The following is a 27,712-nucleotide window of genomic DNA, read 5'->3' as shown; positions in this document are numbered from 1 at the left end:
CGTTTATGTGATACAGCCAATACATACCTTAGGTAGGCCTTGAGAAAACATGGTGGAATGTTTTGTGAATATACACTGAGCTGGTAGCATAACAGCCCTCCTGAATTGTTTCCACTCGTGCAGAACTCGGCCGGCTCCTGAAGTCAGCCCGGCCCCAAAGGTGGCCGAGACCCCATCGGGCAGCCGCACCAGCAATGGCCTTCTACCGAGTGACCAGCAGTCCAGCAGAGCTCAGCCAGAGGTGTCGGAGCGCAAGGTCACTAGTACTGTCACAGTCACCAAAGAGGTCAAGGAGACAAGGACGGAGAGCCGGAGAAACACAGCCACGTCCCCTAAAGCAGCAACAACAACAACAACAACAACAACAACAACACACGCAGAGTCCAGAGAAGAGAGCACCAGGAGGGCAGAGTCTCGGCTGAAGGCCTCCACGGCCAGCCCTATGTCCAGCCCCAGCTCCACCTCCACCTCCAGCTCCGGCTCCGTCAGGCCCCAGCAGCCAGTGGGGGTCGGGGCGGGCGCACAGGCGTCCAGAGAGCTGGGGATGGTGGGGAGGGGTGCAGGGGAGCTCTCCAGCGCTGGCCGAGCGTCTGGGGCCTCGTCCCCCTCGGAGTCCAGTCGAGAGGTCCTCAGGCTGGGCAGAGAGACCCGGGCAGCAGACTCACCGGTGGGAGCGGCTCCCAGATTTGAGCTCCAGCCTCAGAGCCAAGATGCCCTGGAGGGTACCAAAGTCCTGTTCAAGTGCCAAGGTAACTAGAATCAGCTGGTGAATGTGTCTTTGTAAGTTAACGTTTTAAGACCCTGATTGATTCTGATACATTCATAACAGCTGCCTGGACTGCTTAACTGGACTTCAGACATACTGTATATGCTAAATGCATCCATTCTTGGTGTGGCTATGTGTTCTCTTAGAACAGTACTAAGTTAGATATGTAGTATATTTTTGCTAGCAAGGTAAACCTATTGTATTTGTAAAGAAACCTACATATTCTAAAAGTGTGCCAAACTTTTAGTTTGGCTATCATCTCTTTTAAGATTGAACATTTGTCTGGGGAGTCTGCACTTTATTTCAACTGCACAAGAGGCGTGATCAATGGGCATAGTTCAAATGACTCTGTACGCTTGGATTGTACTTCAACCAATCAGACCAGCATTCCGGGTGCACCTGGTGGATAAACCAGCTTGTGGTTGGACCCTGCAAACGTGGACAGGAAGCAGGAGAGATAGATGTGCAGGTGTCCAGACTGAGCTGCAGGGCGAAATCCAACTCCCAGCCTACCAAACTTTATTATAGGCCCACAATTTGTTGTCCCATTACATAACCCATCTCTAAAAGGATTTTTAGACAGGCTAGCGGTGCCTAATGTTTGTCTAAGATGTTTTGTACCTCATTAGTGTGGGTGTCGCATACTTAACTTTGACTATTTTGGTCCACTGCCCCCCCTTAATGACTTTTACCATAAGCCCTTAATGAGCTCACTGTGGTCTTTGGCAGTGTCTGGCTCCCCACTGCCCACTGTGAGCTGGCTGAAGGATGGCCACCCCGCCAGGCCTCGGGCCGGACTCAGCCTGCAGCAGGAGGGGGACGTGCACCTGCTCTGCGTCGACCGGGCGCAGAGGAGCGACGCCGGCCAGTACGGCTGCACCGCCACCAACGGCCGCGGGAAGGTGACCGCCACCTGGACGCTCCACGTGAAGAGTGAGAACCCCCCTGTCTCAGTGACGCTGCCCATTAATCTGGACACAGCTAATAGCGATGTGCCCATGTGTGTGTACGCTGCACATGTGTGTGTGTGTGTGTGTGTGTGTGTGTGTGTGTGTATGTGTGTGTATGTGTGTGTGTGCTCAATATTTCAGTACAAGGATAATCAACATGTATTTTTATAATCAGCCTGGCCAGGTCATGGTGTATGTCGTCTCTGAGCCCTGAAGCATCTAATCTCTGGCATCGCAGAAAAACAGCTATTTTTACACCCAAGACACTGAGTAATGCATCATTTTTTGTTGCTTTATTTCAACATCAACATACCAAGCTCTAGTTGTAAGCACTCCAGTGAGCTAATGCTCACTCCATGTTATCGTGTTCTCACCGTAATCGTACAGTAGGTTGCCCATGAGATAACATGCTTTTGGCAGTCTACATCATCTGTATCCACACTAAGCCTGACGAAACTGGGCCATCTGCTGGCCAATTAGCCTCACTGCAGATCCAATGACTCCAAGACAGTCGGTGTGCATTGTTTTGCATTGTTATTTCACTCTGCCAGGACCAGGTAGTGACCACTCAGACCATAACGACACACTGAAGTCACCGCTGATGTCCAGGCGAGAGTGTGTTCAGAGCAGTGTTGTGGTGTCCACAGGTCAACGTCCAGAGGGCAAAGCGCCCGTGTTCAGCAGCCTGCTAAAGGGCAGCTCTGTGACCGCCGGTCAGGACTTCACCCTGCTGTGCTCCGTGGAGGGGAGACCCGTGCCCACGGTCACCTGGCTGCTGGACGGTGAGAGGCTGAATGAGTGAGGGGGAGTGTTGTGTGTGACAGAGGAGAGCGACAGGCGGTGTGTATGAGAGCATGTGTGTACTACTCACCACCTAGGCTTTTTTTCTCCTCTGGACGTAGGGTAGAAGGGGTCATTTATGGTGGGGGCAGTACAGGCGTTTTTGTATAATTACTGTCCCTTACATTTACCTTAAAAGCACCCCAGGTTCGCCACCTAAGATTAAAACTTTGATTTGCTCTGATCTCTGATTGAGTTCTTGGAGGCAATGTTCTGCCTCTAATCCTGCCCCTTCCTTGCCTCAAGAGCTGTCTCCCAAGACGCCCTGTAGTGTGGTGGCTGTCCTTGCCAGCAGGGGGCATTGGTAGACTTCCTATTCTAAAATAAGCTCTCGTAAACGCTCCCTATATTTTATGACAACTACAAAAACAAGTTTACAGGGTGGAGGGATGACTGAGATATGCCTATTCTGAGAGGCAGAGGCCGGTTCAGCTAGAAAGCTCTGTGTGCAGTGGACTGGATGTCAGCTATTGCCTTTCCTCTCTACGAAACCAGACACAAAGACACTTGCTACTCAAACAAAATATTGACCTTTTTGTCTTTCTCTGCAGCTCACTGAAGTGTTTGTTTGAGGAAGTAGCCTGCCCTTGGTTTTGAATGACAGCATGGATCTTAGAGATTAAGTTGAATGATGGAGTGACTGGCTTTTTGAGGAGAAATTGGAAGGTTTGATTAATGATGTTGGTTTCATATTATAGGAGATTCGAGAAGATTTGGTTTGGATTTAAGAGGATGAATTTGCACAACTTTGTTTTTTTCCCCTTCAGACTTCAGACTCTACATAGCACCTCATAGATACTGGTTTGCTGTTAAACACTGTGACAAAATGTGTTACTTACTGACCACAAATTGGCCAATATAATGACCTAAATGGAAAAAAACTTTTCCACTTGGCAGTTCTGAGATGACGCGTCCATTCCCAGCAACGCTTTGTCACTAAATATGTCTGCTCGTTAGGTTGACACAAAACACTGCAGCCAGTAAAAGCCAAATTAGATGTTGAAGGACTGCACATTCAAAGTGCTTAAATATGCCTTAGAAAGTGAGCAACGCCAGCTTATCTTTCTCATGTGTAGTATGCAGTCATATGGTTCTCATACAGCCGATGGACTATAATAGCAACATGTTGACAATATCAAGCTGAAAGCGCTCCAAACATTCTTCAGCCTCCTATCAATTCTCTATCAGAGAACACAAGAGAAAGGGGTCCTTCTAGGTAAAGGATTACTCACAGTTTCCACAACATGTTTTATACCTTTGTGTTGCGGTGTACAGGAAGCCCAGATGTCTGAAAAGGCCCTGATGCGATCTGTTGGCCACAAGCAGTGGAACGAGAGTGTTTTTAATGTGTACTACTGTACGAAAACAGGAATGGATCCCATGACCCTGCACGTCTGGGATAGAGGCACCGGGCTGTTGAAACTCTTTACTGCTGGAAGCAGCAGTGTGTGAGCTATCACAACGTCAAGCCCAAATGCAAGCCCCAGGAACCCATATAAAGGAATATTGTGCATTGCTCCCTTGTGAAATCTAACACCCAGCCAGACTTGGCGAGCGCTTGGCCTGAAAAGCAGACATCGTTGTGCAGAGCTGCATGATTATGAAATCTCTATGAGCTCCTAAACAAAAAAAAAGTTTACATGGATCTGAATATGCCCTTCTTGGGTTGGATGACCTCACAGAGGCCATTGGCTTCAGCAGATAGTGGCTGAGGATCACTGGATATCAAGGTCCAAACATTATCTCTATAATAGCCTGTCAGCACATTATTGATGATGATAGTTGAGATTCATTTGCATATACATGTACTTTATATTCCTCGCTATGATTTATGGGATTAAACTGTTTGGAGCCCTCTTTCACCATCTTGATATACTCAGATCTCAGAATGTATTTTTATTTGTTTCTTCCATTGCCAATGCAGGCACATTCATATCCTTTGCATCTTATCACTCCAACATGTATTCCTAAGCATCACTTGTGTTGCTGTGATAAAGTGTGATATGGTCTCCCCTTTGGTCTCTGGTTCCAGATAAGCCGTGCCAGCATGCCCAGACGGCGTTCGAGAGGGGCCAGGCTCAGCTCACGGTGCAGGGGGCACGGCCAGACGACGCCGGCTCCTACTCGTGTGTGGCTGAGAACGATCACGGGCGAGCTGAGTGCTCCGCCATCGTGGTGGTCAAAGGTGTGCCGCTGTTCATACACTCTACTCTCCTCTCCTCTCCTCTCTTTTCCTCTCCTCTCTTCTCTTTTCCTATCATTTCTTCTCTTTTCCTCTCCTTTCTTCTCTTTTCCTCTCCTCTTTTTTCTTTTCCTCTCTTCTTGCTGTGTGCACAGACTTCTCTCACTCTAAGGTCCCATCCGTTCCAGCGGTCAGGAACTCCGTTCTGCCCCGTCAGGTTGTTGTTTTTTAAAGAGACCTCCCTGCATTCTGCATTTGTGTTCTGCTTCTGCAAATGGATGCAGTGAGCAGCTCTGGGGTTTGGGTCGTGTCACATTTGTTAGCTTTTGGAGTCCACAGCACGCTGAGCACTTTCTCTGCTGTACCTTTCTGCCTATTTTAAGACATGGAAAAATAGTCCCCCCCTCTGTGTTGCTAAAATTATCCCACTGCCATAAAAATGTCCAAATAGAAGGGGAGGACCAGAGGACTTGAACATCCCCAGCATGTTTTCATATCAAATGCTCATCCATCTCTCTCTATGCCTATTTTTAAGGGACTGTCAGCTACCTTCTTGGCCAAACGGCATCTTCCCATTGCTCATGTGAAAGAATCAGGGATTATTGTCTCAGGAAATCTCTAGTGGACCATTTTTAAAAAAAGTAAAAGATGTCTCCATTTTGGTCAACCCGTCTTTCTGTTTAATCTCTTTGATAAGTGAATGCCAGCTCTCTTTTTTTCCAGAGGCTGGTTATTTCAGGCTTAAATGTACTGTAGCATTAAAGGAAACATCTGCTTTCTGCATTCCTGCGTGCATCTCGTCTGTCGTGCAGAGGTTCAGCTCTGAGTGGGTAAAAAAATGTGAAATACCATCAGTTTCCCACACACGCGACACGACCACCAAGCGAGTGTGCACTCTACAGGCTGTCCTATATACAAGAGACAGAGAAGAGAACACGTGTACAGTACATAACAAATAAAGACACAAACATTTAAAGTGAAAAACTCACTGTTGTGTCTTCTATTTTATAGCATGTTTTCATGACTTTAACTCAGAGTGTGGTCTTGAAGTGGAAGCATGGGTGCGTGATCATAATGGCCATGCCTGTACAGAGTAAACTCTGCTGAAAGTGAGTGAGAGGAGGGGAGCACATTGGAGCTCAGCTGTCCAAGCAGCGGAGATGGGAGCGAGCTGGAGGTGCTCGATGTCCCATCCCCTCCACCCCCCATCCCCTTCACCCCCCTCCGTGGCATTTGGGCAATGTATACAGACGATGGGCCAGAGTTTATGGCAGCCCCCCAGCCCTGTCCCAAAGGGTCCTGTGTGCGGGGGGAAACCTGGAGCAGTGGCACAGAACGGTGTACCATACATGGAGAGCTCAAACCGGAGAAGTCTCTCGCTCTCTCTCTCTCTCTCTTTCTCTCTCTCTCTTTCTTTCTCTCTCTCTCTCTCTCTCTCTCTCTCTCTCTCTCTGTCTTGCTCACACACACACACACACACACACACACACACAGACACACACACACAAACACACACGCACAATGGTGGTTTCCACTGTGAAGAAATAGCCTCCTTTTTTTAGCCTGGATAAAAAAAAGTAATCATGAAAGCTTTCAAGAATGCCAGGGATGAGAAATGTATTCATTACAGTTTTTTTTTGCCTCTGGTTTCCATCTCCTGTTTTCTGGTATCATCTTAACAGTTATGATACCTCGGGGAAGATCTGGGGATGTGTTTCTGTTTCAGAATGAACTCGACTGTGAGTTTATATTCAGTTTCATCCTGAGTCGATTAATTTGATTCCACGCTTCTATGACTCAGTAAACTTGGAAAGAGTGCCACCTTTTCCCCTTCAAAGGTATGGAGCCCTGCCTTGGAGAAGATTGCCCTAGCACTTGCACACTGAGGTTATGCGTGTCACACAATGCTGAAAACATACCCTTTTCACTGTTGTCGTTGGGTCTGATTGAAAGAACTCATGCTGAGGTCGCATTCAAAGGAAATATGTAGGTTGCGGATCCAAACTCTGAACTCCCAAAAATATTTTGCGTTGTCTTCTCCAGCATAAACAGGCCAAAAGTCGTTGGCGCAAGAGCCCATTCGGTGTCATTAACAATTAAGCCTCTGCGAAATCAAAACGACAGTCGGCTAGGGGTCACTAGGTGCAGCTTTAATGTGATTTGGCCCTCTCGGAATGATTTCTGGCCCGGCGAATGTATAAAGCTGTTTATGGCCCACTGCATCAGGTCACACTTGGGCAGCCTGACTGCTGTAATGTCTTAATAGCCGCCGAGACACTGTCCATACGCCTCACCAGAACACCGCTCCGAGGATGGTATTACGCGGTGTGTTTTCCCAGGGACAATAACGCGCAGGGCTGCTTATGACATTACGGCATGTTATGTGTCCTCTCCTGGACACTTGTTTATGCCTTGGACGTGCTCTGGGAGTGGGTTGCCAGAGAAAGTAAACTAAATCTTCTGTAACTGTTCGATGGCACACTATCCTGGAGGGGAGGAAGCATGAGAGAGAAAAGAGAAAGAGAGAGAGAGCGAGAGAGAGAGAGAGAGAAGATGGAGTTGACCCACTGTAGTCCCGTGGCATGGTGAATGCATTAGTTTCCCCATATGAGATGGTGGCCAGCTGATGTTTTGATGTTGGAAACGTCTGAGTCTTTCCCATCTGATAGCGGCGGTCTCTGGGGAAGTGCCCTCAGGGAGGATATGTGTACACTGTATATTCCTGTATCTGATGTACCAGAAATAAATCACACCCCATTTACCCGCTCCACTCTGTGTACTTCTTGTGACATTTCAGTAATTAATGTTGATGGTTATGATAATAACAATAATCACTGCGACAGGAAGAAGGACACAGTGGAAGAAATGGAAGCCTCGGGTTTCCACTTCACTTCTGCATCAGTCAGTCTGACCTCAGCCCACAGTGTTCTAACTAAGTGAGTTATTTTGTCTTTACCGCAAGTTGACTCGACCATTTGTTCAATTTCAGAGAAGCCAAGTGTCAAAAGGACGAAGGCTACTAAAGCGGTTGACCCGAGTAGACCATCCGCTCCGGTGTTCCTGAGAGGCCTGAAGGACCTGAAGGTGATGGACGGCAGCCAGGTGATCATGTCCGTGGAGGTGGCAGGTAAGCGGTCCCCTTTTCTCCGCATAGCATCTGATGCTAACTGTCACCGAGCGCCGTCTCCTAAAGTGGGACGCTAAGACCTGTGGCTTTTGTTATGAAGAGTCTGTTTGCTTTGCTGAGTGGTATTTCCTCCGAGGCCTCTGGAGATGAGATGCTGCGGAGCGCTCTCACTGTGTGCTCTCGTTTCCTCCCAGTGGGTGACCTGAGGGCATGATTCCTCTCAGATTATTATATAATCTCCCAGACTTCCTGTGTGTGTGTGTGTGTGTGTGTGTGTGTGTGTGTGTGTGTGTGTGTGTGTGTGTGTGTGTGTGTGTGTGTGTGTGTGTGTGTATGTCAGTGGGAGATGTCACATCTGTTCCTTGGTCTCTTAATTTCCTTGGGACCCTAAAATGTCAGTTCACATAGTAAAATAGTCTTTGATAGCTTTAATACAACTCTAGGTGTTGATGTCTGCCTCAATAGTAGCTTGACTTTTGTCATATGTACATGTAAAATAAATCACCCTTCTTATCATGACTGACAGTGAATGCTTTAACTAATCGAATGCCCCTCAACTATACCGTTTCCTAGGCAACCCTACACCAGAGGTGGTATGGCTTCACAATGGCAAGGAAATCCAGGAGTCCGAGGACTTCCATTTCGAGCGGAAGGGGGGAGAGTGCACTCTCTTCATCCAGGAGGTGTTCCCCGAAGACACGGGCAAATACACCTGTGAGGTGTGGAACGAGGTGGGAGAGGCGCGCTCCGAGGCTTCTCTCACTGTGCAAGGTACACATGTCCATTCTCCTCCGTCCAGTTCCTTCAGCTAACTGCCCTAATGCATTTATGCTGATGATCTGCAGATACCGTGTCTGTTTATTGAGGTGCTGTGATGGGCTGGGGCCAGAAAGCCTCTGTGATTATTGAGCTCTCTTAATGATGGTCGGTTTCTTGTCTCAGACTTGCTCATAGCCTGTTGTGTGTCTGTGTCGTGTGGGTGCTGCAGAGCCTCAGGACGGCGTCCAGCCCTGGTTCATCACCAAGCCCAAGTCCATGACAGCCAGCCTCGGTCAGCACATCCTGCTGTCCTGTGCCATTGCGGGGGACCCCTTCCCTGAGTACGTCTGGAGGAAGGCTGGCCAGGAGGTGTCAGTAGGGGCGGACTTTGACATTCTGCAGAAGGAGGACGTGGTGTCCTTGCTCATCAGGAAAGTCAGGCTTCATCATGCCGGGGACTATGAGATCTACCTGAAGTAAGAATACACTGATTACACAAGAATCATTTCATTGTGCATTGGTCACCTTTTGAAGATTTTCTAAAACAGCATCAGACAATCAGTCATGTCAATTGTCTACAATGTGTCTAAAGCTAAAAAAAAAAAAGCAGAATATTGAGTGAAAAAACGCCTGACATGTTTTCTGACCAATCTGGTTTTCTCAATCTGTTTTCTTGCAGGAATAAAGTGGGAGACTGCAGTTGTGTGGCCAGCCTGCTGGTCACCGAGGGGAGCTCCCCAGGAGAGTCTCAGAGAGAGTAGGTGCTCCGGCGAAGAGTGCCTGAGCTGGGGGTTATTTTTACTGCACCTCCTGCCCCCCGATCCTGGCTCTAAGTCAGACTAATCCTACTAATATAACCAAATAAATTGTTGACACTACCTCCTCCAGCTGTGCCATTGTTCTAAAGGGGAAAAGGAGCTTGGGGCCCCCACTTAGACCAAATTGCCTTATATGGTTACTGAAGTCATCTGTGATGTAACAGTGCCTTTGAATTGAACTGTGCTTTCCCCTCTCCATCTCTAGTTAGGTCTCTGTGTGTGTGTGTGTGTGTGTGTGTGTGTGTGTGTGTGTGTGTGTGTGTGTGTGTGTGTGTGTGTGTGCCGGCCGGTCCACTCAGGTCTTTCTAACCGCCTCCTGTTTTGTTTTGTTTCTATTCCCTTCTCTCTGCAACCCCCCCACCCCCCACCCTCCTCCTCTTTCCTCTCCTTTCCTTTCCTCCTCTTCCGGTGGGTGCCGATGCAGAGAGGGTGGTGGGCCTGTGGGAGGAGTGGACAGGACATTGCAAGCCCGGGGAGGAGGAGGAGGAGGTGCGAGTGAGGGACACAGCAGTAGCCGCAGCACCAGAGCAGCACAGCAGCAGCAGCAGGAGCAGCAGGAGCAGCAGGAGCAGCAGGAGCAGGAGGAGGAGGCCAGCGGCGGCAGCAGCAGCACGCAGGGACACCTGAAGCGGCGCGTGGAGACCCGGGAGCACCTCGAGGACGAGATCCGCCAGCTGGAACCGCGGCAGCTGGACTTCCGCACGGTGCTGGGCCGCAAGGTCACCACCAAGAGCGTGTCCGAGGAGGACCTGAAGGAGATCACTGCGGAACAAATGGACTTCCGGGGCAACCTGAAAGGACAGGTTCAGCCCAAGACCCTGTCGGAGGACGAGCGCAAGGGCAAGGCCCCGCAGCAGGTTGACTTCAGGTCAGTGCTGGGCAAGAAGGCCCCGCCTGCTGCTCCCCCCAAGCCCCTGGACAAAGGGGTCCTGGGAAAGAAGCCGACCGGCGTCGAGAAGAACGGTGAGAGCCCAGCGTCCAACTGCTTGGACGCAGCAGAAGGGATTATGGCCAAGGCGCCCGTGTTCACCAAGAAGCTCAGCGACCTGACCGTGCTGGACGGCCAGCGGCTGCGTCTGGAGTGCCAGGTCAGCAGCATCCCTGCAGCCACCATCACTTGGACTCTGGAGGGGAAAGCCATCAAGGCGTCCAAATTCATTGTTCTGGCCAACGAGGGTGAGTGCCACGGTTTTCATACATTTGTGTCAATTGCATTTGCAGCAATTTTCGAATGATGACCATCTAAGAAGGTATGGAAGCAGAATGGCACATCCAGAATCCACACATCATATCTGCTACAGCATTGTTTTGTTGACCTGATGCCAGAGCTACTCTTTTTGCTCCATAGAGTTTAGCTGCCTTCTAAGTTCCTCAGTCCTGAAGATCTAGCGACCTCTCTACCATTACTTAGTGGCGTCTGACAGTGGTGGCACATCTCCCAACAGATCTCCCAACCCATGAAGATGCCTTGTCATTATGGCCAGTTTATAGCTTCTGTCCTCTCCACAAAGTAATGGTTTTCCCCCATAAAAGCGAGCGCTATATCATATTTACAGCCTGTTATTGCTGTAGTATAAATAGGAAGGGTTAAGAATAGCTGGAGGATTCCCTGGTTGGGCTCTCCTGGGGACCTCTGCCAGGTCCACACAGGCATCCACAGCTATCTAGCTGGGGCAGCCCTGGATCATGTGTTGACGGGTGGGCCAGCTTAGGGGGGCCCTCATAGAGCACTGCTTGCCTTTGTTATGACATTCTGGTCATCTGAGATAATAGTTTGTACATAGTGGCCGCTGAGAGTCCAGAGATAATTAAACAGAGGATCAGAGGGCAGCAGTGCTGGCGGCCAGGGAAGGATGCTTTCACATTATATACTGTATACTGCTTCCTCTCTGGCATACCGTTGTATCTTATGCAATGTACAGCATATTTATAGCGTATAGTGTTTCTTTGTGAGTATACATAAGCTTGAACATGAGTTCCGTGAGAAACAAGCCGTTGAGTGTCCAAACAAAGCAAACTAAGTGAAGGAAAATCTTGGCTCCCATCACTGGAGAAGTGTCATAAGATGTATTACACAATGGTGAGTGCAGTGCCGCCTCCCAAGTGGTGTTGTGTCTCTGCTTTTGTATTTCTGTCGTCCACTTTCAGTTTCTGCCGTTCGTTCCATGCATAGTTGTGTGTAACTGTAGCATCTGTAAACACTCCTCTCTCTTCCCATAAACATACCGTTAGCATCTCGCCCTGCCAAAGCCCCAACAGTTGTCCCCCCGGAACCTAAGTAAACTTGTCTGCAGAGGGAAGGGTTGCTTCTCATTTTGTAGCATGTGTGTGTGTGTGTATGTGTGTGTGTGTGTGTGCGTGCGCGTGTGTGTGTGTGTGTGTGTGTGTGTGTGTGTGCAGGAGGACGCTGTTCCCTGACCATTAACAAGGCCCTGCCGGAGGACGAGGGCCAGTACACATGCCAGGCGGAGAACGCGGGCGGGAAGGCGGAGTGCTCCTGCATGGTGCTGGTGGACGGTGAGTGAGTGCATCTGTCCTCCCCCCAGAGACGCCCGCGGCCAGGAACTTCCTGCAATTACACTCCGCCGTACAATTACCCGTCCCTGAGCCAAGCACGTCGTCCTGCCCAGGCCTGCTGCTCACACACACAAGCAGGGCTGGTGCTGCTGGTGCTGTGAAACAGGGAACGGAGATTATTATTCATGAGGAAACAAACTGCAGCTCAAGAAAGCTGTCAAAATGTCTTGAAAGAACCAAATAGTTCAGTGGAGTGCAAAAGACAGTGACCTCATTTTGGTATTTCACAATGGTATTTATGCACAAACTGGATTATTGAAATATACACAATGTTTCTGTATTATGGTATGAATGCCTATCAGATCCTAAGCCATAACAGAGCCCATTTCCCATTAGGGACCAGAGCTCATTTCCAGGGTAGATTCATGGCAGGAGCAGTTGGAAGAGACAAGGCTCCAGGCCCTGTAGGACTGGGTCATGTAAAAGCTAAACTGACATTAATGGTGTTGCAGTAGCATTGGTTATGAGCCAAAAATATATGGCTACGACCCGTAGTTCAATGCTGGATTAAGAAGAAATATAGTGACACTGTAACCCATGAAGTAGCCCTTATTGTATATCTCACACAGTATATAGGTGTCACTTGCCAGGCCTGTTAGCCATCATGCTGTCACTGCAGGCCATTGTACTGGGGAATTACATGCAGTATATTAGAGAGATTTATAGTAGCGACTGTGCTAATATGTTGTGATTAAATGCATGCGCAGTGCATGAAATAGCTTAGTGCTTTTGTAATTGTATTTGCAGTGTGTAAACGTGCTCTTGGCAAAGGAGAATGACTTTGCCAGATATCTCACGTGTATCTCCCTCTGTTGTCTTTCTCTGCTCCAGATCCCTCGAACAAAAATGCCTCACCAGCTGACAAGAAGACCAAGAAGCCCTCCGCCCCTACCACAGAGAGTGAGTTTTCCAAAATATGCGCTTCCTCATGTCCCAAAAAGGAGTGCCGTGGGATCTCGGAGCCTTTCCCACTGCCGCCACCCGGCCTCTGTGTGAGCGGCTCTTTATAGCACGCAAACAAGAAGGAAAATATTGTTCTGACCTGAGACGCGCTCATTAAGTCTGGCCGAGCCATCCGCAGCGGCCGACGGCTTGCGGTGCGGCTGCACGCGGAGGGTGTATCATGTGTGCGCTCTGAAGAAGCGTAGGGTTCACACTGGTGTCCGTGTCAACACTGCAGCCCTGAAACTTTATCTGCAAAGCCGCGTTTTGCAGCTCCTTACAAGGAGCCCCAGCGAAATTTATGCTCCTTTTTGGGGGTTAGGGCAAAAGAGGTGTTTGCCTCTCAGATCACAGTAATCTTCCCGTGCTAGAGGAAAATATTCATGAGTTATGTCTTATTTCCTGCTGCATTCCTTTTATGTGAGATTTAGCGTTGGGTACATTTATGTTGGGATGCCTGTAGCAAACCCGGCCCTGTCCTTTTTGGGGGAGCTGATTTAGCTTCGCTTAAGAGCCCCACGCAAGGCTAAAGAGCATGTTTTGTTTACCCTTCCTCTGGCTTTCACAGTTTATACCCACCAGCGCTTTTGTCTACTTAAATGTTTGAAAGAACAGACTAAGTGGTGTTTTACTGTACTGGACACTCAGTAGAGGTATGTTTGGAAGACAGAGACAGAGAGAGAATGAGAGAGAGAGAGAGAGAGAAAAGAGAGGGATAGGTAGAGAGAGATGAGAGGAGAAGAGAGGAAGCCCTTCTGCATGGCTACCCTGCTCTGCTCACTACCCCTCCTCTCCTCAGACTTCCTTGTAAGGCGTGCGTCCTGGGCCAGCTCATTGAGCAGGCTGGCCTCTTGTGTTTTTTCCCCTCAATACTCGGGACTTCAGCAGAAAACCTGCCAGCTTTCGGTTATGCTCTCGTCCAGCTGGAATGTGTGCCTGATCCAAACGAGCCTTTTCCAACCGGACCTTAAGGGGATGGAGGGGGGGGGGGGGGGGGTATTTACCAAATGCAGCAGGTCCAGGATTGACATGAGAAACAGACTTGATTAGTCATGCACATTGAACATCACAACAGGATGGACTTACAGCAAATACATCTTAGTCAAAAACTTGGCCCATTTGTTTTTGCCCCTGCAGGCTATGTATGGCTACGCACGCAACTGATCAGGTCATCGTGGCCTTTGTCAAAACCTCATATTTATGGTTATTAAGCAGCTTGATGTGCCTTAATGCATTTACAGCAAATTCAATTTATACTGAATGTTTCACACAAGGGGGAATAAACAGTCGATGGCGAGCCAAGCCAGAATTTTTGAATAATGCTTGGAGTCTCTGTTGTGGTTTGCAATAAATGTGCCTTCAATTTCAGCAAGTGTCTCGGTTCAGAAAATAGGTCTTACATTTCGGGCCATTTTGAAATCTTTCACAAAATCCAATTACAAATTCTAAGTGGATATCCAAACAGTTTCCCCCCAATAGTTCTGTGGAGAAACGACAAGCATGAGAAACGTGTGAAATACTTACAGTAATGCAACACAAACAAGCAGTTCCTTTATCCCTGCTGGAAAACACTAACCCCGACCGAATTTGTTTAGTTTTTACCCGGAGGCCCTGTCAGGAACCAGGGATTCGTCCAGGGTTCAGAGTCTACTCAGCCCATCTTGGTGCATGACCGACGCTGAACCCACACCTACCCTGGAGTCCTCCTCCCTCATACCCCCTCCCAGTGAGGCTCCAGACCCCTACTCAACTCAACATCGTTCTGCAGGAGTCCAGGTCCCCTCAGCCCCAAACGCAGACAAAGCGTGTCCAAACCATTTAAAACAGGCCCCTCATCTCCAAGCACATTGTTGGCCCTTATTATGGAAGGCCCATCAATTTGAATGACAGCATCAAATTACTTAAGAGATTGCCTTGAGAGTTTGCAGACATAAAAATGTGACTACTTTAGTGTGCAGTAGCTCTTAGCACATGAAGCTGTTGTGATCAGCCATTTGCAGTGTGGTGGTCCCACACAGACACAGACTAAACATTGGAATAGGAGGTCGGGTCTCCTCTAAAATTGGATGTAGGTGTGGTGAGCAAGGGCTTTTGGAGGGCTAAAGGGTGGCGTGGCGTTGGGTGCAAGTGTCGGTTCTGGCCGGACACATTTTTGACAGCTCCAGTAATGCTTGAGAGGAGTCGTGGGGCCCGGCAGGCAGAGCACAGCTGACTGACCGCACCCTGGGGGCACTGCTCCAGAATCACCGCGTCCGTAAGCCCATAAGCCCCTCAGCTCCAGCACGGGAGACGGCGAGGGGCTTCTACTGGCATGCGCAGACCAGAGAACGCCTCAGGGGGATTTTGCCACCGTTCACTTCCTGGAGGACAAATGGCCCCTCTTCACAATGGCACCCTCTTCACCTGGTTAATGGCTTTAGCTTACGTTGAACGTTCAGGATTTGAATACATGATGTATACATGAATGCATGTGCCTGGGTCACGGTATTAGTAAGGTTAGCATCTCTCAGGATTGTTAGCAACAGAAAAATGTGCTGACTTGCATGTTATCCCACATCTGTCCTTAATTCTCGAAAGCTCGCCTGTGGTCAGGCCCTGATAAAGTTGTGTGTTTGCACAACCGCTATATAGGAGGACATCTTGGAAACTTTTTATTGCCCAATGTCAAAAAGACCCCGGCGGGCCCGTGGCACTGAGTTCAGCTGTATCTTTTTGAAATCAAAAACGGGAGATTGATGAGGCGCAGGCAGACGTCACTGCAGAAGAACGTGCCGAGCACTGTATCATTTTTATAGCGCCGGCCGGACGCTTGCTGCTGCCTCACTCCGCACTCTCCTTGGACAAACGCATCGTCTCCCCGGGGCCAGATGATTTGCTACCTATGTGCTCCCTGCTGCGGCAGCTGTAGATGTCCTCTCGCAAAAGTCTCTCTCCTTCTCTCACTCTCTCTCTCTCACTCCCTCTCCATCACTCTTTTCCCTCTGTGTCCTTTGACCGTTCTTTCGTTATTATCATTCCATTGTTCACAGTTCTAACGCATTCTTCTGAGAGACATGAAAAAGACTACAATGTCTTATAGTTGTTGGAGCACTCCAGGCCACGACAGTGCAATGTATGATTTAATGGATCTTCCTCTAGGATCAAGGGCCAGTCTGGTTGAGGCTTTTTGTCCTCTCTATGACTCCATATCTCTTTTTGTCTTCTCTGTGGCTCTAGCCTGTGTGTTCACTTCACACAAAGGCTTCAGAGAGGCCTGAATGGGATGGAAAGTGATCCACAATCTCAAACTATAGTAATCTCAAAATATGATCAACACGGTACTAACTATGTTATAGCCACCGAATGTACTATTTTTTAATCAGAACCAAATTGCTGAGTTGGCCGTAGCTCTCTAGACAGATGTTACTGCCATGCATATTGCATGTGTGTATTTTCTTTTCAAATGACACAATGTGTTTGAGTTTTATTGCCGTCTGCACGGCTAAGTTAATTTGTTGTTGAGTTTTGACATGGAGCTGCACTAAATCAGACTCAGCAGTGTTGTGTTGTGTGTTCTGTTCGAACCACCGAGTCCTGCATGTGGGCTTGAGTCGAGCGCTGAAATAGTTTTGTGTTGGAAAAAGGATGTTTTTATTTCCACAGAGAGAGAGCACGATGGTCTCTGAGGCAGAAAGAGGGGAGGGGGGTGCGAGGGGGTGCGAGCAGTGGGGGGACGGGGGGGGCGTTTGGCATGACTGATGACAGAGTCGTCCCGGGCTTAAAGTTTAATTGGTTCAGATTAAATATCCTCCTCGCTGCAACAGCTCAGCCTTTTGCATTAAGCAGTTTTGCCCGGCACGTTGTTTCTTGACAGCAATCAAATTTGAAACAAATAGTGCCAGGGGGCGATTTCCTGGATACTTTGGGGCCTATTTTTAGTATGACCAAAAAAGGCAAATACTGGAGACCATAAGCACACACCGGCCGGCCCTCTCCCAGGACATCCATACTGGAGCTGCTCCCTCCGCTCCCCTCCCCTCCCCTTCCCCCGGCTCACTTATCAAGCACACGGGAGTTTATACTTGCTTTCCCATCTACTCCACCAGCCTCACAGAGACCCTCTCACCCGACCAAACAAACGCATAAGGGCTCCATAGGCATTTTCCATTTGTGGAGTGCTCCAGCTAAAGGGTGCTGAGTAGGTAGAAATGCTTTGTGTTTTCCCATGATGATCTGACAGACAATTATGTTGAGGCTTGCCAAAAAATGTCACACAAATCATTTATCTTGCGAGCGTATCAATAATAAATCAGTATACAATAATAATAATCAGTATCAATAATAATCATCTGTTTTGTTGTTTTGTTAATAGCGTATTCCTCTGTGTAACAGACTGTTGTTTTAGCCTCCGCTGTGCTCCCATGAAGTAAATGTGTGATGTTTCCTCTCCTCCAGACGAAGCCAGAATAAAGAAGCCCCCCTCAAAATCATCCTCTAAACAAGGTAACACTCGACTCAGTCTGCAGCGTCCAAGTTTGATTTGTGAGATGCACATGTAGCTGTGGCCATAGGTACAGTATGTAGCTTGTCACATTACTCACTGTGCATGGGACTCCATAGACATCTACAGACCCCCCACATGCCATCCAAGTGAAGTGACCCCTGAGTGGTCTTCCATAGGTTGTCCATCAGGGCTCACGCATCCACAGCAGCTCGGGCAGCCATGTGGTGTTTGCTTTTGTAGAGATTTAAATGGCTGCTGCTGTGTGCTGGTGTCAGTTTAGGCCTGGATGACCACAGACCTGCCAGGTTCAGCTTGAAGTGACTGGGGGAGCCATCAGTGGAGAGATGGGGAGTCTGAGATTTCAGTACCTGTTTGAGTGATGGCCTGAGATGTTAGGAGAGTCGTGTGTGTGTGTGTGTGTGTGTGTGTGTGTGTGTGGCGTTGGACTCGTCTCACTCTTTGGTGCTGTCTCTGTTCAGGCCCCCCTCAGATCCAGGAGTTCCCTGACGACATGAAGATCTTGGCCGGCCAGCCGGTGGAGATTCTCTGCAAGTTCCTTGGAGCTCAGCCCATTACCTGCACCTGGCTCAAGTTCCGCAAGCCGGTAAGAGCGAGCGATTGAGCTCCAGAAACACCCCCCCCCCCTCCCCAACACACGCACACACACCTATCTTAGGCCTGTCCATGTGCTCTGCCAACGTCTGGAAAACAAACATTCCCTTTCCGTCAACAGGTTTTTGTGGCCGTATCCTCCACAAGGCAGGAGGCCCAGATTTACTGAGGCAATTTCGCCTTTTGTAAACACAATAACAAACTACGGCCGCACTATTTGTTGTGCTTGAATTATTGGTCGTTGGCATTAGGTTTCCCTCGTGCTTCGCCTCTTCCAAGAGCTCAGGCGGCTCATATCTCGTGCTTCTGGACACGCTGGACGTTCGTCTCGTTTTCTTCGTCCATAAGGTGGAACATGTTCTCCTCCCCAGATCCAGATCGGCAAGACGGTCATCGAGACCACCGAGACGTCCAGTAAACTCTACATCCCCGAGAGTCAGGACGAGGACTGTGGGTGCTACACTGTGGAGGTCAGAAACAACTATGGCATGAGACAGGCTGCGCTCAACCTCACTATTGTTGGTAAGTAATGGTTTATTACTAGAGGCGTTTCCTGTCCTGCTTTAATATAACGACATACAACAGGCAATATGCAACTTAGGGGAGCAGAACAAAGAAAGCTAATGGAGGATGGTGGAAACTGTGATGTGCATGTGGGAAAATGAGCCAGAAGCATTATTTTTGAATATGTATAGTCCTCCTTGAAAGACCTCACTCATGCGAGTATGAAAAGCTTCACCAGTACGAGTGTTTGTGTGAAGTTCTTTATGTATTGCTATTAATAGTTTATAAACACCAGAGGAGATTAGTATGCGGATGGCACTTGAGGGTGGTCCGAAATCACATCATTCTTCCTGAGTGACCGTGGGCTGCGTTGCGTGCCAGGCGGCAGGGTCCTTCTCGACGCTAATCCAGCCTCAGGGTATTCCTGTGCTGTTGGCTGGAGGAATGTGGCACACTAGGTGCTCAGAGGTTTCTCTGGATCCTACTCTCAACAGGGCTCTCTCTCTCTCTCTCTCTCTCTCTCTCTCTCTCTCTCTCTCTCTCTCTCACTCACACACACACACACGCACGCATGCACACACACACTCAAATCTCCTGTGGCCTTTTAAGGTTCTGGGTTCCCGTCTGCAGCTCACCCCCAGACCTCCAGAAAGGAGTGGAAACTGTGTGTTTTGAAACTTATGTTTCACTGAGCGGCGTAGAGTTATGATGAAGGGGGGCAGAGGGAGGGGGGGGGGGCGGACGTGGTAAGCGAGAGTGAGAGAGAGACAAGTGTGGCTTTGAGTGGATGCATTTTCCACCTCGCCGTTCCCACTGTCTCACAGCCAGCCACTGACATGAGTTAAACATGGAGAGCCACTTCTCTGGAGGTGCTCCACTTTTCCATAAGCCATCGGTCAACAGTGCAGAGATGTGAGCCTCCGACCAGATAAGGGGGAAGCCATTCCCACTCCTGTGACGCTTGTGAAGTATAGGCCCCGGCCCAGTATCGGGGATTTCTGGAGCTGCACCATCCATTATTATGCCAGTCCCCATAAATGGCCTGTTTATGATGTGCCTCCTTCCCTCCAAGAGCACTATTAACACTTCAAAGAGACCACGAGACCCTGGCTCAACATGGTCTCTTTGCAGTGCAGCCACTTCATTGCGTGTTAGTTATATTTGTGCATTTGAGTAGAATGTTCTCCTCCCCTTTCTGCAGTGAAATGTGTCCTGTCTGTCTGACTTATGAGCCTTCATATGCTTGGTGCCTAGCAGGCAAGCAGTGATTTGCAAGGCCGAAGGTGATTCCACTGAAACAATCAGACTGTCCACCAGCACAGATTACGCTCTCTAGGGAAGTGGACAGTCTACCTGCTCGCATTTATTGTGCTTTGAAGGAAGCATTATAGGCAGCGGGGCTGAGCAGCGGTCAGATCCGTTGTTACGTAGGCCTGTCCTCTCCACCACAACAGCTGCGCAGTGGTACCACAGGGGACCTGACATTTGTGAGGCAGAGGGAGCCGTGTATGTCCCCCATACATAAACTCATTGTGTTGTTCCAGGTGTCGGAAGAAAAACATGTTTGTCTCTATGGAGACTTCTGACATGTTCACAAGCAACTCCTGGTTTTATAAAGTTAGCTGCTATGTCTACTATGGAATTTTTTATTTTCTTGTGTGAGACAGGCAAAATGTTCAAAGCACAAGGTGGATTGGGATCTCTATTAACTCCTAACTACTACGTCTTTTTGTGATTCTCAGACAAACCTGACCCCCCTGCTCGTGTCCCCACCATCTCGGAAATTGCCAAGACCACCCTCACCCTGCAGTGGCGCGGCCCGTCCTACGATGGTGGCAGCGCGGTCCAGTCCTACAACCTTGAGGTCTGGGATTCTGTGACCAAGAAGTGGAAGGACCTGGCGTCCTGCACCAACACCTACTACTACGTCCAGAACCTCACAGCAGACAGGGAGTACAAGTTCCGCGTGCGGGCCATCAACATCTATGGAACCGGGGAGCCAAGTGCAGAATCTATTGCGGTTACTGTGGGAGTGGAAGAAGAGGGTGAGCTCCCCCTTGTGGACAATTTGGGAACAGTCTCTTCAGATCTGCTGGAGCTACTTTGACTATAGACAAAAAAAAAAGCTTACTTCTTTTCTAAGGAGTTATGTGTAACAGTGTTTTGTTTTGTTTTTCCAATAAATAGAGCCAGAGGAGGAGCCTGAAGTCTCTGATGATGGTATGTACCTACTTCAGATATGAATTTGTTTTTGTTTATATATGATAAACATTGTGTTTACTAAATATGTTGTGGCATGATTCTTTCAGAAAATGAAAAGGTGCCGGACTATAAAACTGTGTCCATCAACACTGATGTGAATGTCAAAGACCTCTACAATGTAGAAGATAGGCTAGGAGCGTAAGTATCCATGTTGCTTTGCGCTTAAAGTGCTTTTCAAAGTCAGAAAGCCCACATATATTTATTCTCAATCAAGTGCCTCTCTAAAATGTGTTCTAAGTTCATACATATCTTTAATTAGCCTAAATATATAATGTCTTTCAGGATGGCGATAATCCTAACAATAATTTGTTTGCATTTCAGAAGAAACAGTCATTTAACTTTTCACTTTACTTATGTGTCAGCTGAAATGTTATGTTGCTTCACTTTTTAAGGGGGAAATTTGGAACGGTATTTAAACTCATTGAGAAGGCCACTAAGAAAGTGTGGGCTGGAAAGTTCATCAAAGCGTATTCAGAAAAAGAGAAGAAAGAGGTGAGGGCTGAGATCGCCATCATGAATGACCTTCACCACCCCAAGCTGGTCCAGCTAGTCGATGCATTTGAGTGCGAGGCAAACATCGTCATGGTTTTAGAAATGTGAGTGCCCTTTTCACCTTGAGAGTTCATGTGTTCTAACCTCCAAAATGGCCTCTTCTTGGACCTCTTTTATTGAAGTGACAATTGTTTTGTCATCTCAGTGTCACTCAGGTTTGCAGCAGACTGCGCACGACTTTGAATGCCATATCTTGTGAAATCATAAATACCTCTCATAGCAGACTTGCTCGGTGCCCAGTATACTTCTGGCACTGTCACTAACCCAGCATTCCATGCTTAGACACTCGGGTCTCTGAATGGAAAACTGTTGATTTAAATATGGCAGAGGAAAGCAGAGAGTATTTTTTTCCTCAAGTATGTGAAATATGCAGACAAAGTTAAAAATAGTGGCTTCTCTTCTGTTTGCCTCCAAGTGAAGAAAAACAGGACACTTAACTTTCTTGACACAAGAGCTTGACCTCGTTCACAAGTCTAGCCTTCCTTGGCTAACCTTCAGCATGAGCAATTGTAAATGGCAAACTGTAAACAGCTCTGATTTGTGGCCATAACCGAATGCTAATATTAGCATACATAACTGAATGCTAATATGGCTCGCAGGATTTCGGGGGGCGAGCTGTTTGAGCGAATCATCGACGAGGACTTTGAGCTGTCCGAGAGGGAGGTGATCAAGTACATGCTGCAGATTGTGGCCGGCGTCAACTTCATCCACAAGCAGGAGATCGTCCACCTTGACCTCAAGCCAGAGAACATCATGTGTGTCAACAAGACGGGCAGCAAGATTAAGCTCATTGACTTCGGCCTGGCCCGTAGACTAGGTAACTTGACTTCAACTTGCTCTTTGTGAAGCTTTTGTCCATCATTTTTCCAACATATTTCCATTGCAGGTGTATTGCAGCTTAAACGTTGGCTATGATGCTTGATACACACAATGTGGACATTGATGGTTTCTTTATAAATATTCATGTCTCAGCATTGTAGACTTGCTTGCAGAAATCTTCTGAAGCATTCTTTATCAATTAAATACAATTCAATATTGTTTTATTGGCATGACTGTAGGTACAGTGTTACCAAAGCAACAACATAGAACAGCATAACAACTTGTAGAATGACATTGCAGCATTCATCTTTACGTACGTTTTGTGATGTGCTACAGGAAATGCGGGGAAGGTCAAAGTGCTGTTTGGAACCCCCGAGTTTGTGGCTCCTGAGGTGATCAACTATGAGCCCATTGGCTACGCCACAGACATGTGGAGCATAGGGGTCATCTGCTACATCCTGTAAGTATGAGATAGATGCTGTAGATAGATACTGTAGATAGATAGATAGATAGATAGATAGATAGATACTTTATTGATCCCCAAGGGGAAATTCAAGAGTGGGCTGCCCATGGAGATGAAAGGAGATGTTCACCTTTGCTTCTCCACAGCGTGCTGTCTTTGTTCTTTCAAGCGTACACTGGTCATGGATGGCCAGAGAAGGAATTTGTGTAATCGTCCCTCTGCCTTTTCCTGTTCAGTCTCAAGCCTTTGATTTCCATTAAAAAAAAGAGAACATACAGGCACAATCAATGACGAATAAATACAGAGGGTGGCTTTTTTTTCATGGTCTCACTTGAAACAAACAAAGCCCTCCGAAATATATCTCCCTATGTCAATGCTCACACATCCACTTAATCATGGTAGCACGGCAGCCACATGGGGAGGAGAAGGGGGAGCTTTGAACACCAGGTGGCTCTGGTTTCATCCTGGGCCATACCGTCTGCTACCAGGTGGTCCTGGGGCCCGCTCCAAGCCCAAGTTTATGTACACTGCAGCCCCGGCGGGAACTTCAGAGGAACGCTTATAGGCTCCGTAAACGGATCCGACGGCACACCGAGCCTCTCTTCTCCTCTCGCCCCACACACCGCGCACAGGGGGCCCCATCTGAGCGCCGCGGCTCCCCCTCGGCTCCCCACTTCGCCCCGGCTCTGTCCACATAACTCTGCTTTCCGGTGTTTGCACTGAGCCGCTATCGTCTCCATCAGCCACTGATTTGTGGGAGCCCGTGGCCCCATCCAGCCAGCCAGCCCCTAGAACTCTTAACCAAGAGGCCCCAAGTGTAGAACGAAACGGCCCTACAGGAAATAAGGGATGCTGTTGGCACCTGTTTGTGCCAGAGGGATGGCATTGCAGTGCGGTATGTTGCAGGAGGACATTGCTGTCTGAGAGATATGCCCTCGCTTGTCTTACTTGCCTGTTCGTCCATGTAGTGCTATTCCATGATCTTCCATCCAGGGTGGAGTATTGTAGCGAGGCACTGGCTTCCCGTAAAGGTTACTGAGTTCACTCTGGTCTGGAGATCCTCCATCGGATTTTCTTTTTTTGAACACGGCGTCCGTGATAAACACAGTCTAGAATCAAATTTAAACATACTTTAAAAGCCTCTAACCAAACAGAATAAATACTATTTACTTACAAATGCTACTGACTTTCAAAACATTACACATTTAATTACATCACCTATTGTAGCCTTTTTGGAGATCTGCAAATAGATGTTTTTTCTTATTTTCATCCGAGGTTGTATATGAGAAAATTCAGTAAATGTGGTGTGTTCTGTAAGGCATTATGACCACTATACACAAACACTGTGATTAGGCCTAGTGCTTAGGCCTAATTAACACATCAGTCCTTAAGTTGTGTACTTTGTTGTGTTAATCAGGCCTCATTTGTCTTGTTCCTTTCAAATGGAAAGATATGAACACCACCTGTATTCCGCACTTGGCTACTTTATTGCTACTCTATTATCACCTTTGATATCACTAATGGCTTAATGTTTAATTCATGTGAATGCTTCATGCATTATCTGGTTATGTTTGCATTAGGAATTGTTGCTGATAGATCTAACAATAATGATCCATGTCTGTGTTTCCGTACCATACATATATTAAGCTAAACGTCTTTCCTGACATCCAAACAGATGCAATACTATCAAACTTTTTCTGTTAGGCCAAATGCAAGACCATGCTCTAACATTTGCTACAATACACTAACCTCAGATTGTGCATGTTGAATTCTACTACACCCGTCATTGACTTTTTCTTTCTCTCTCCCTCTTTTTGCTCTCTTTCTCTCAGGGTTAGTGGGCTGTCTCCATTCATGGGCGATAATGACGGTGAGACGCTGGCTAATGTTACCTCAGCTACCTGGGATTTTGAAGATGAGGCCTTCGATGAGATCTCAGACTCTGCTAAGGACTTCATCACCCAGCTCCTGAAGAAGGACAAGAGGTAGGACCATCACTGCTGACCCTCCCCACACTGTGTCTATGGCTTTGATCAGCGTTACGAGTGTTTTGTGTTTGGATAGCTTACGTGTCAGGGAGATCTTTGATTCACTGCCACAGTAGCTGGCTAATAGCTTCCTGATGTTAATTCATACCCCCCCCCCCCCCCCCACACACACACACTAATCTCTGTTTGCAATATGTTCTCTCTCACACACCACCTCTCGTATGACTTGTGGGTTCTTGCAGTGCCCGTCTGACGTGCGATCAGTGCCTAGAACACCCATGGATGAAACAGGACACCAAAACTATGGAGGCCAAGGCACTCTCCAAAGAGAGGATGAAAAAGTACCTCTTGAGGAGAAAATGGCAGGTAACTGGAAAGTCTCCCTGAGAAGGGATCAGGCTCATGGGCATCTGTGCTGAGTGCAGGGATCTGCTGCATGATTAATGGTGGGGTGAGGGTTTCAGAGGTAAAATTGAACTGAGCACTCTGACCGTCTGGGAATCCAGCTGTTGAAATGGATAAAATAAATAGATGGTTCTGCTTAAAATAGACATTTCTGAAGGTCTGCTTTCTGTGTCTATTCAAAATGCACGATTACTTGCTGTGCACCCTAGAAAGAGACTGAAAGGTGCAGTCAGTGATTGCAGTGATGATTAAAATTATTAGCAGACACGTTTGTCCAAAACAACTTTAATCATATTTTAACCAAGGACCAAACAAAATACACCAGAGGTAGCTCACCCCTCCCTTCAGTATTCAGTATAGAGTTTTTCCCTTTTGTTGTTCTGCCCCACTTTGTTTGTTTCCAGTTTTTGGAGCATGGGCTGCTTACAGAGACCCTTTTTTACAGTGTACTGAAGGAATGGGTAGCTAGTGGATCTGAGGAGATTGCTGAATGTGACAAAAAAATGTTATGGGCGGATGCCCACTGGCTGCTACTTAACATTTAGACATTTGACTTTCCATAGTTTTTAGTGTGAAGTGTGTTTCTAGTGAAATATATGGCACTTTATGCAACAGGAAATGTGTATCATCTGCTTCTAGCTAAAAGAGAATTCTGTAGAATTTCCTAACTTTCATTCAAACTGAAACTGAACTGCTATGGAAAATTCCAGTGAATGTCAGTCATGCAGTAAAATGCATGTTAAAACATATTCTTAGGATTAGGATTGCTTTATTTGTACCACTGAAGTCATTTGACCATGTTGTCATTTCCTTGGCAGAAAACGGGACATGCATTGCGGGCCATTGGCAGACTGTCCAACATGGCAATGATGGCTGGCCTCCATGCCAAGAAGGGATCTACCACAGAAGGTGGCATATCAACAAAGTTCACTCTTTTGTAAATACATGAAGCAGTCATGTCATCCCAGCTTGGGCCAGTTGTTTTAGTTAATGTCACCCAGAATTCTCTCAGCACCCCGCTGTTAATGCACTTTTGGGATGTGCATCCTAAAACAGAACAGAAACCCTCCAGTACACCAACTTCCAACCCAAGCTCTCATTTTTGAGTGAAATATTTTGAAATAGTGCAGTTTCTTAGTGGTTTGTGCTTTCTACTTTTGTACAGAGGATAACCAGTTCTTGGAAGCCGTAGAGGCTGAGGACAGGACGCCTGTGAAGCCCAGCTTTGGCTCTGTCATTAAGGACGTGGAGGTGGTTGAAGGCAGCGCTGCCCGTTTCGAATGCAAAATTGAGGGTAAGGCTCAGATGGGACTCTCTGGTGGGTTAATGAAGGTGCCTTGTTTTAAGCAGTTTATCAATGATAAGTCCGTAAGGTGTCCATACCGAATAGCAACATATATAATACCATGAGTTTACATCAAGCCAATTAAGAATATTCTGGAAATATTCTGTCTGGATCCAGATAGGCATATCAACGCAATGGAGCACCTCCAGTGTGAGAACACCTCTTGTCATGCAGGCTAATCCTATTCCCTCACAGATGTGGGTCACAGATTAACTCTGATTAGGGGCAAACAAGTTTAATCTGTTTTGATCTGTGTTGCATCTGTAATACAGTCAACATCCTGTTTGCACAACAAAGCATGACCAATTGGTGGCTGTCCTTCCCCTCACTATAGGTTTCCCGGACCCCGAGGTGGTGTGGTACAAGGACGAGCAGCCCATCAAAGAGACACGGCACCACCAGATCGACTACGAAGAGGACGGCAACTGCAGCCTGGTCATCTCCGACGTGTCTGGCAACGACGACGCCAAGTACACCTGCAAGGCTGTGAACAACCTGGGGGAGGCGACATGCACGGCCGAACTCATAGTGGAAGTCATGGGAGGAGGAGGGGTTGAAGAGGAGGAGGAGGAGGAGGAAGAAGAGGAGGAATAATCGGTACAAGATTTACAAGAAAGACGCGGAAGACCTTGCCTCATTTAACACTTTGTTTACTAGTTGCTTTTGGTAAGGCACTCACTCTCTGGGAAAAGACTGTGGATTTATTGAAGATGGGCTTTGATCACTCTTGTGACGTTTTGTGCACTTTCAATTCTTTCTCTATTTTTCGGTTGGTTTTTCGGTTCGCTTTTTTCTTTTAATTTCTCTTCATTTACTCAACAGTAACAAACAGATATCAGATATCAGTATTTATAACTTAACCATGAAATTATCCACATTCCAGCTGGTATGTTTAACCAATTATTTAAAGGTTTTCTGTGACTTTTCATTGAGTGTTCTCCCAACCAAACAAGCCTTAATCACAAGTGTGTGTTGTGTGTTGTGTTGTCAACACTGAAGTATTGGACATGTGGCAGGTCTGCCACTCCTTTTAAGAGGTTTTCCTTTAGAGCAGCTTAAGCACAATTATTCAGTGTTATTATTTGTGCATTGGTTTGGAGTCGTTTTCTTAGGCACTTACCAGTTTTCACTACTTTTCCAGTTTCACTACTCTTACCAAATGGTGCAGTTAGATCCATGTTTTATATTAGACTATGTAGATTATATTTCTCTAATTTTTATAAAATGTACCAGTTTGACAAAGTTCAGATTATCTTGTAATGAGAACTCTGCAGTTGTAGTTACTCACTGTTATAGAATAAATTTTATCACAAAAGTA

At 47.4% G+C, this 27,712-nt stretch overlaps 2 protein-coding genes across 2 annotated transcripts in view; both read left to right on the top strand.

The window, feature by feature from the left end:
• LOC134077986 (myosin light chain kinase, smooth muscle-like) overlaps nucleotides 1–4,970 on the top strand; it is a 23,644-nt gene extending 18,674 nt beyond the window's left edge. Inside the window, exons 8-12 of the mRNA XM_062533617.1 lie at nucleotides 124–749; nucleotides 1,496–1,699; nucleotides 2,364–2,498; nucleotides 4,589–4,741; nucleotides 4,894–4,970. Of these exons, the coding sequence (XP_062389601.1) occupies nucleotides 124–749; nucleotides 1,496–1,699; nucleotides 2,364–2,498; nucleotides 4,589–4,741; nucleotides 4,894–4,970 (1,195 nt within the window). The remainder of the gene's footprint in view (nucleotides 1–123; nucleotides 750–1,495; nucleotides 1,700–2,363; nucleotides 2,499–4,588; nucleotides 4,742–4,893) is intronic.
• On the top strand, nucleotides 579–27,712 carry LOC134078257 (myosin light chain kinase, smooth muscle-like). Its single transcript, XM_062534049.1, has 24 exons — nucleotides 579–749; nucleotides 1,496–1,699; nucleotides 4,589–4,741; nucleotides 7,728–7,865; nucleotides 8,439–8,636; nucleotides 8,854–9,100; nucleotides 9,304–9,381; nucleotides 9,867–10,618; nucleotides 11,843–11,959; nucleotides 12,851–12,919; nucleotides 17,396–17,443; nucleotides 17,924–18,048; nucleotides 18,428–18,578; nucleotides 20,303–20,605; nucleotides 20,748–20,780; nucleotides 20,870–20,960; nucleotides 21,215–21,418; nucleotides 21,974–22,191; nucleotides 22,530–22,653; nucleotides 24,489–24,641; nucleotides 24,887–25,010; nucleotides 25,868–25,958; nucleotides 26,215–26,343; nucleotides 26,729–27,712. The coding sequence occupies exons 4-24, from the start codon at nucleotides 7,826–7,828 to the stop codon at nucleotides 26,986–26,988; spliced, it is 3,555 nt and encodes a 1,184-aa protein (XP_062390033.1). The 5' UTR covers nucleotides 579–749; nucleotides 1,496–1,699; nucleotides 4,589–4,741; nucleotides 7,728–7,825; the 3' UTR covers nucleotides 26,989–27,712.

This window comes from Sardina pilchardus, chromosome 4, assembly GCF_963854185.1.
Source record: "Sardina pilchardus chromosome 4, fSarPil1.1, whole genome shotgun sequence".
In the NCBI taxonomy this organism is placed as follows: domain Eukaryota; kingdom Metazoa; phylum Chordata; class Actinopteri; order Clupeiformes; family Clupeidae; genus Sardina; species Sardina pilchardus.
Note: the sequence above shows the minus strand (reverse complement) of the source record. Positions and strands in the feature narration are given on the sequence as shown.

Excerpts from the sequence above, each read along its gene's own strand:
- LOC134078257 (XM_062534049.1), top strand. The coding sequence starts at position 7,826 with ATGGACGGCAGCCAGGTGATCATGTCCGTGGAGGTGGCAG. Across the intron at positions 22,192-22,529 it reads CGGCCTGGCCCGTAGACTAG|GAAATGCGGGGAAGGTCAAA; the intron begins GTAACTTGACTT and ends GATGTGCTACAG. Across the intron at positions 25,011-25,867 it reads TCTTGAGGAGAAAATGGCAG|AAAACGGGACATGCATTGCG; the intron begins GTAACTGGAAAG and ends TTTCCTTGGCAG.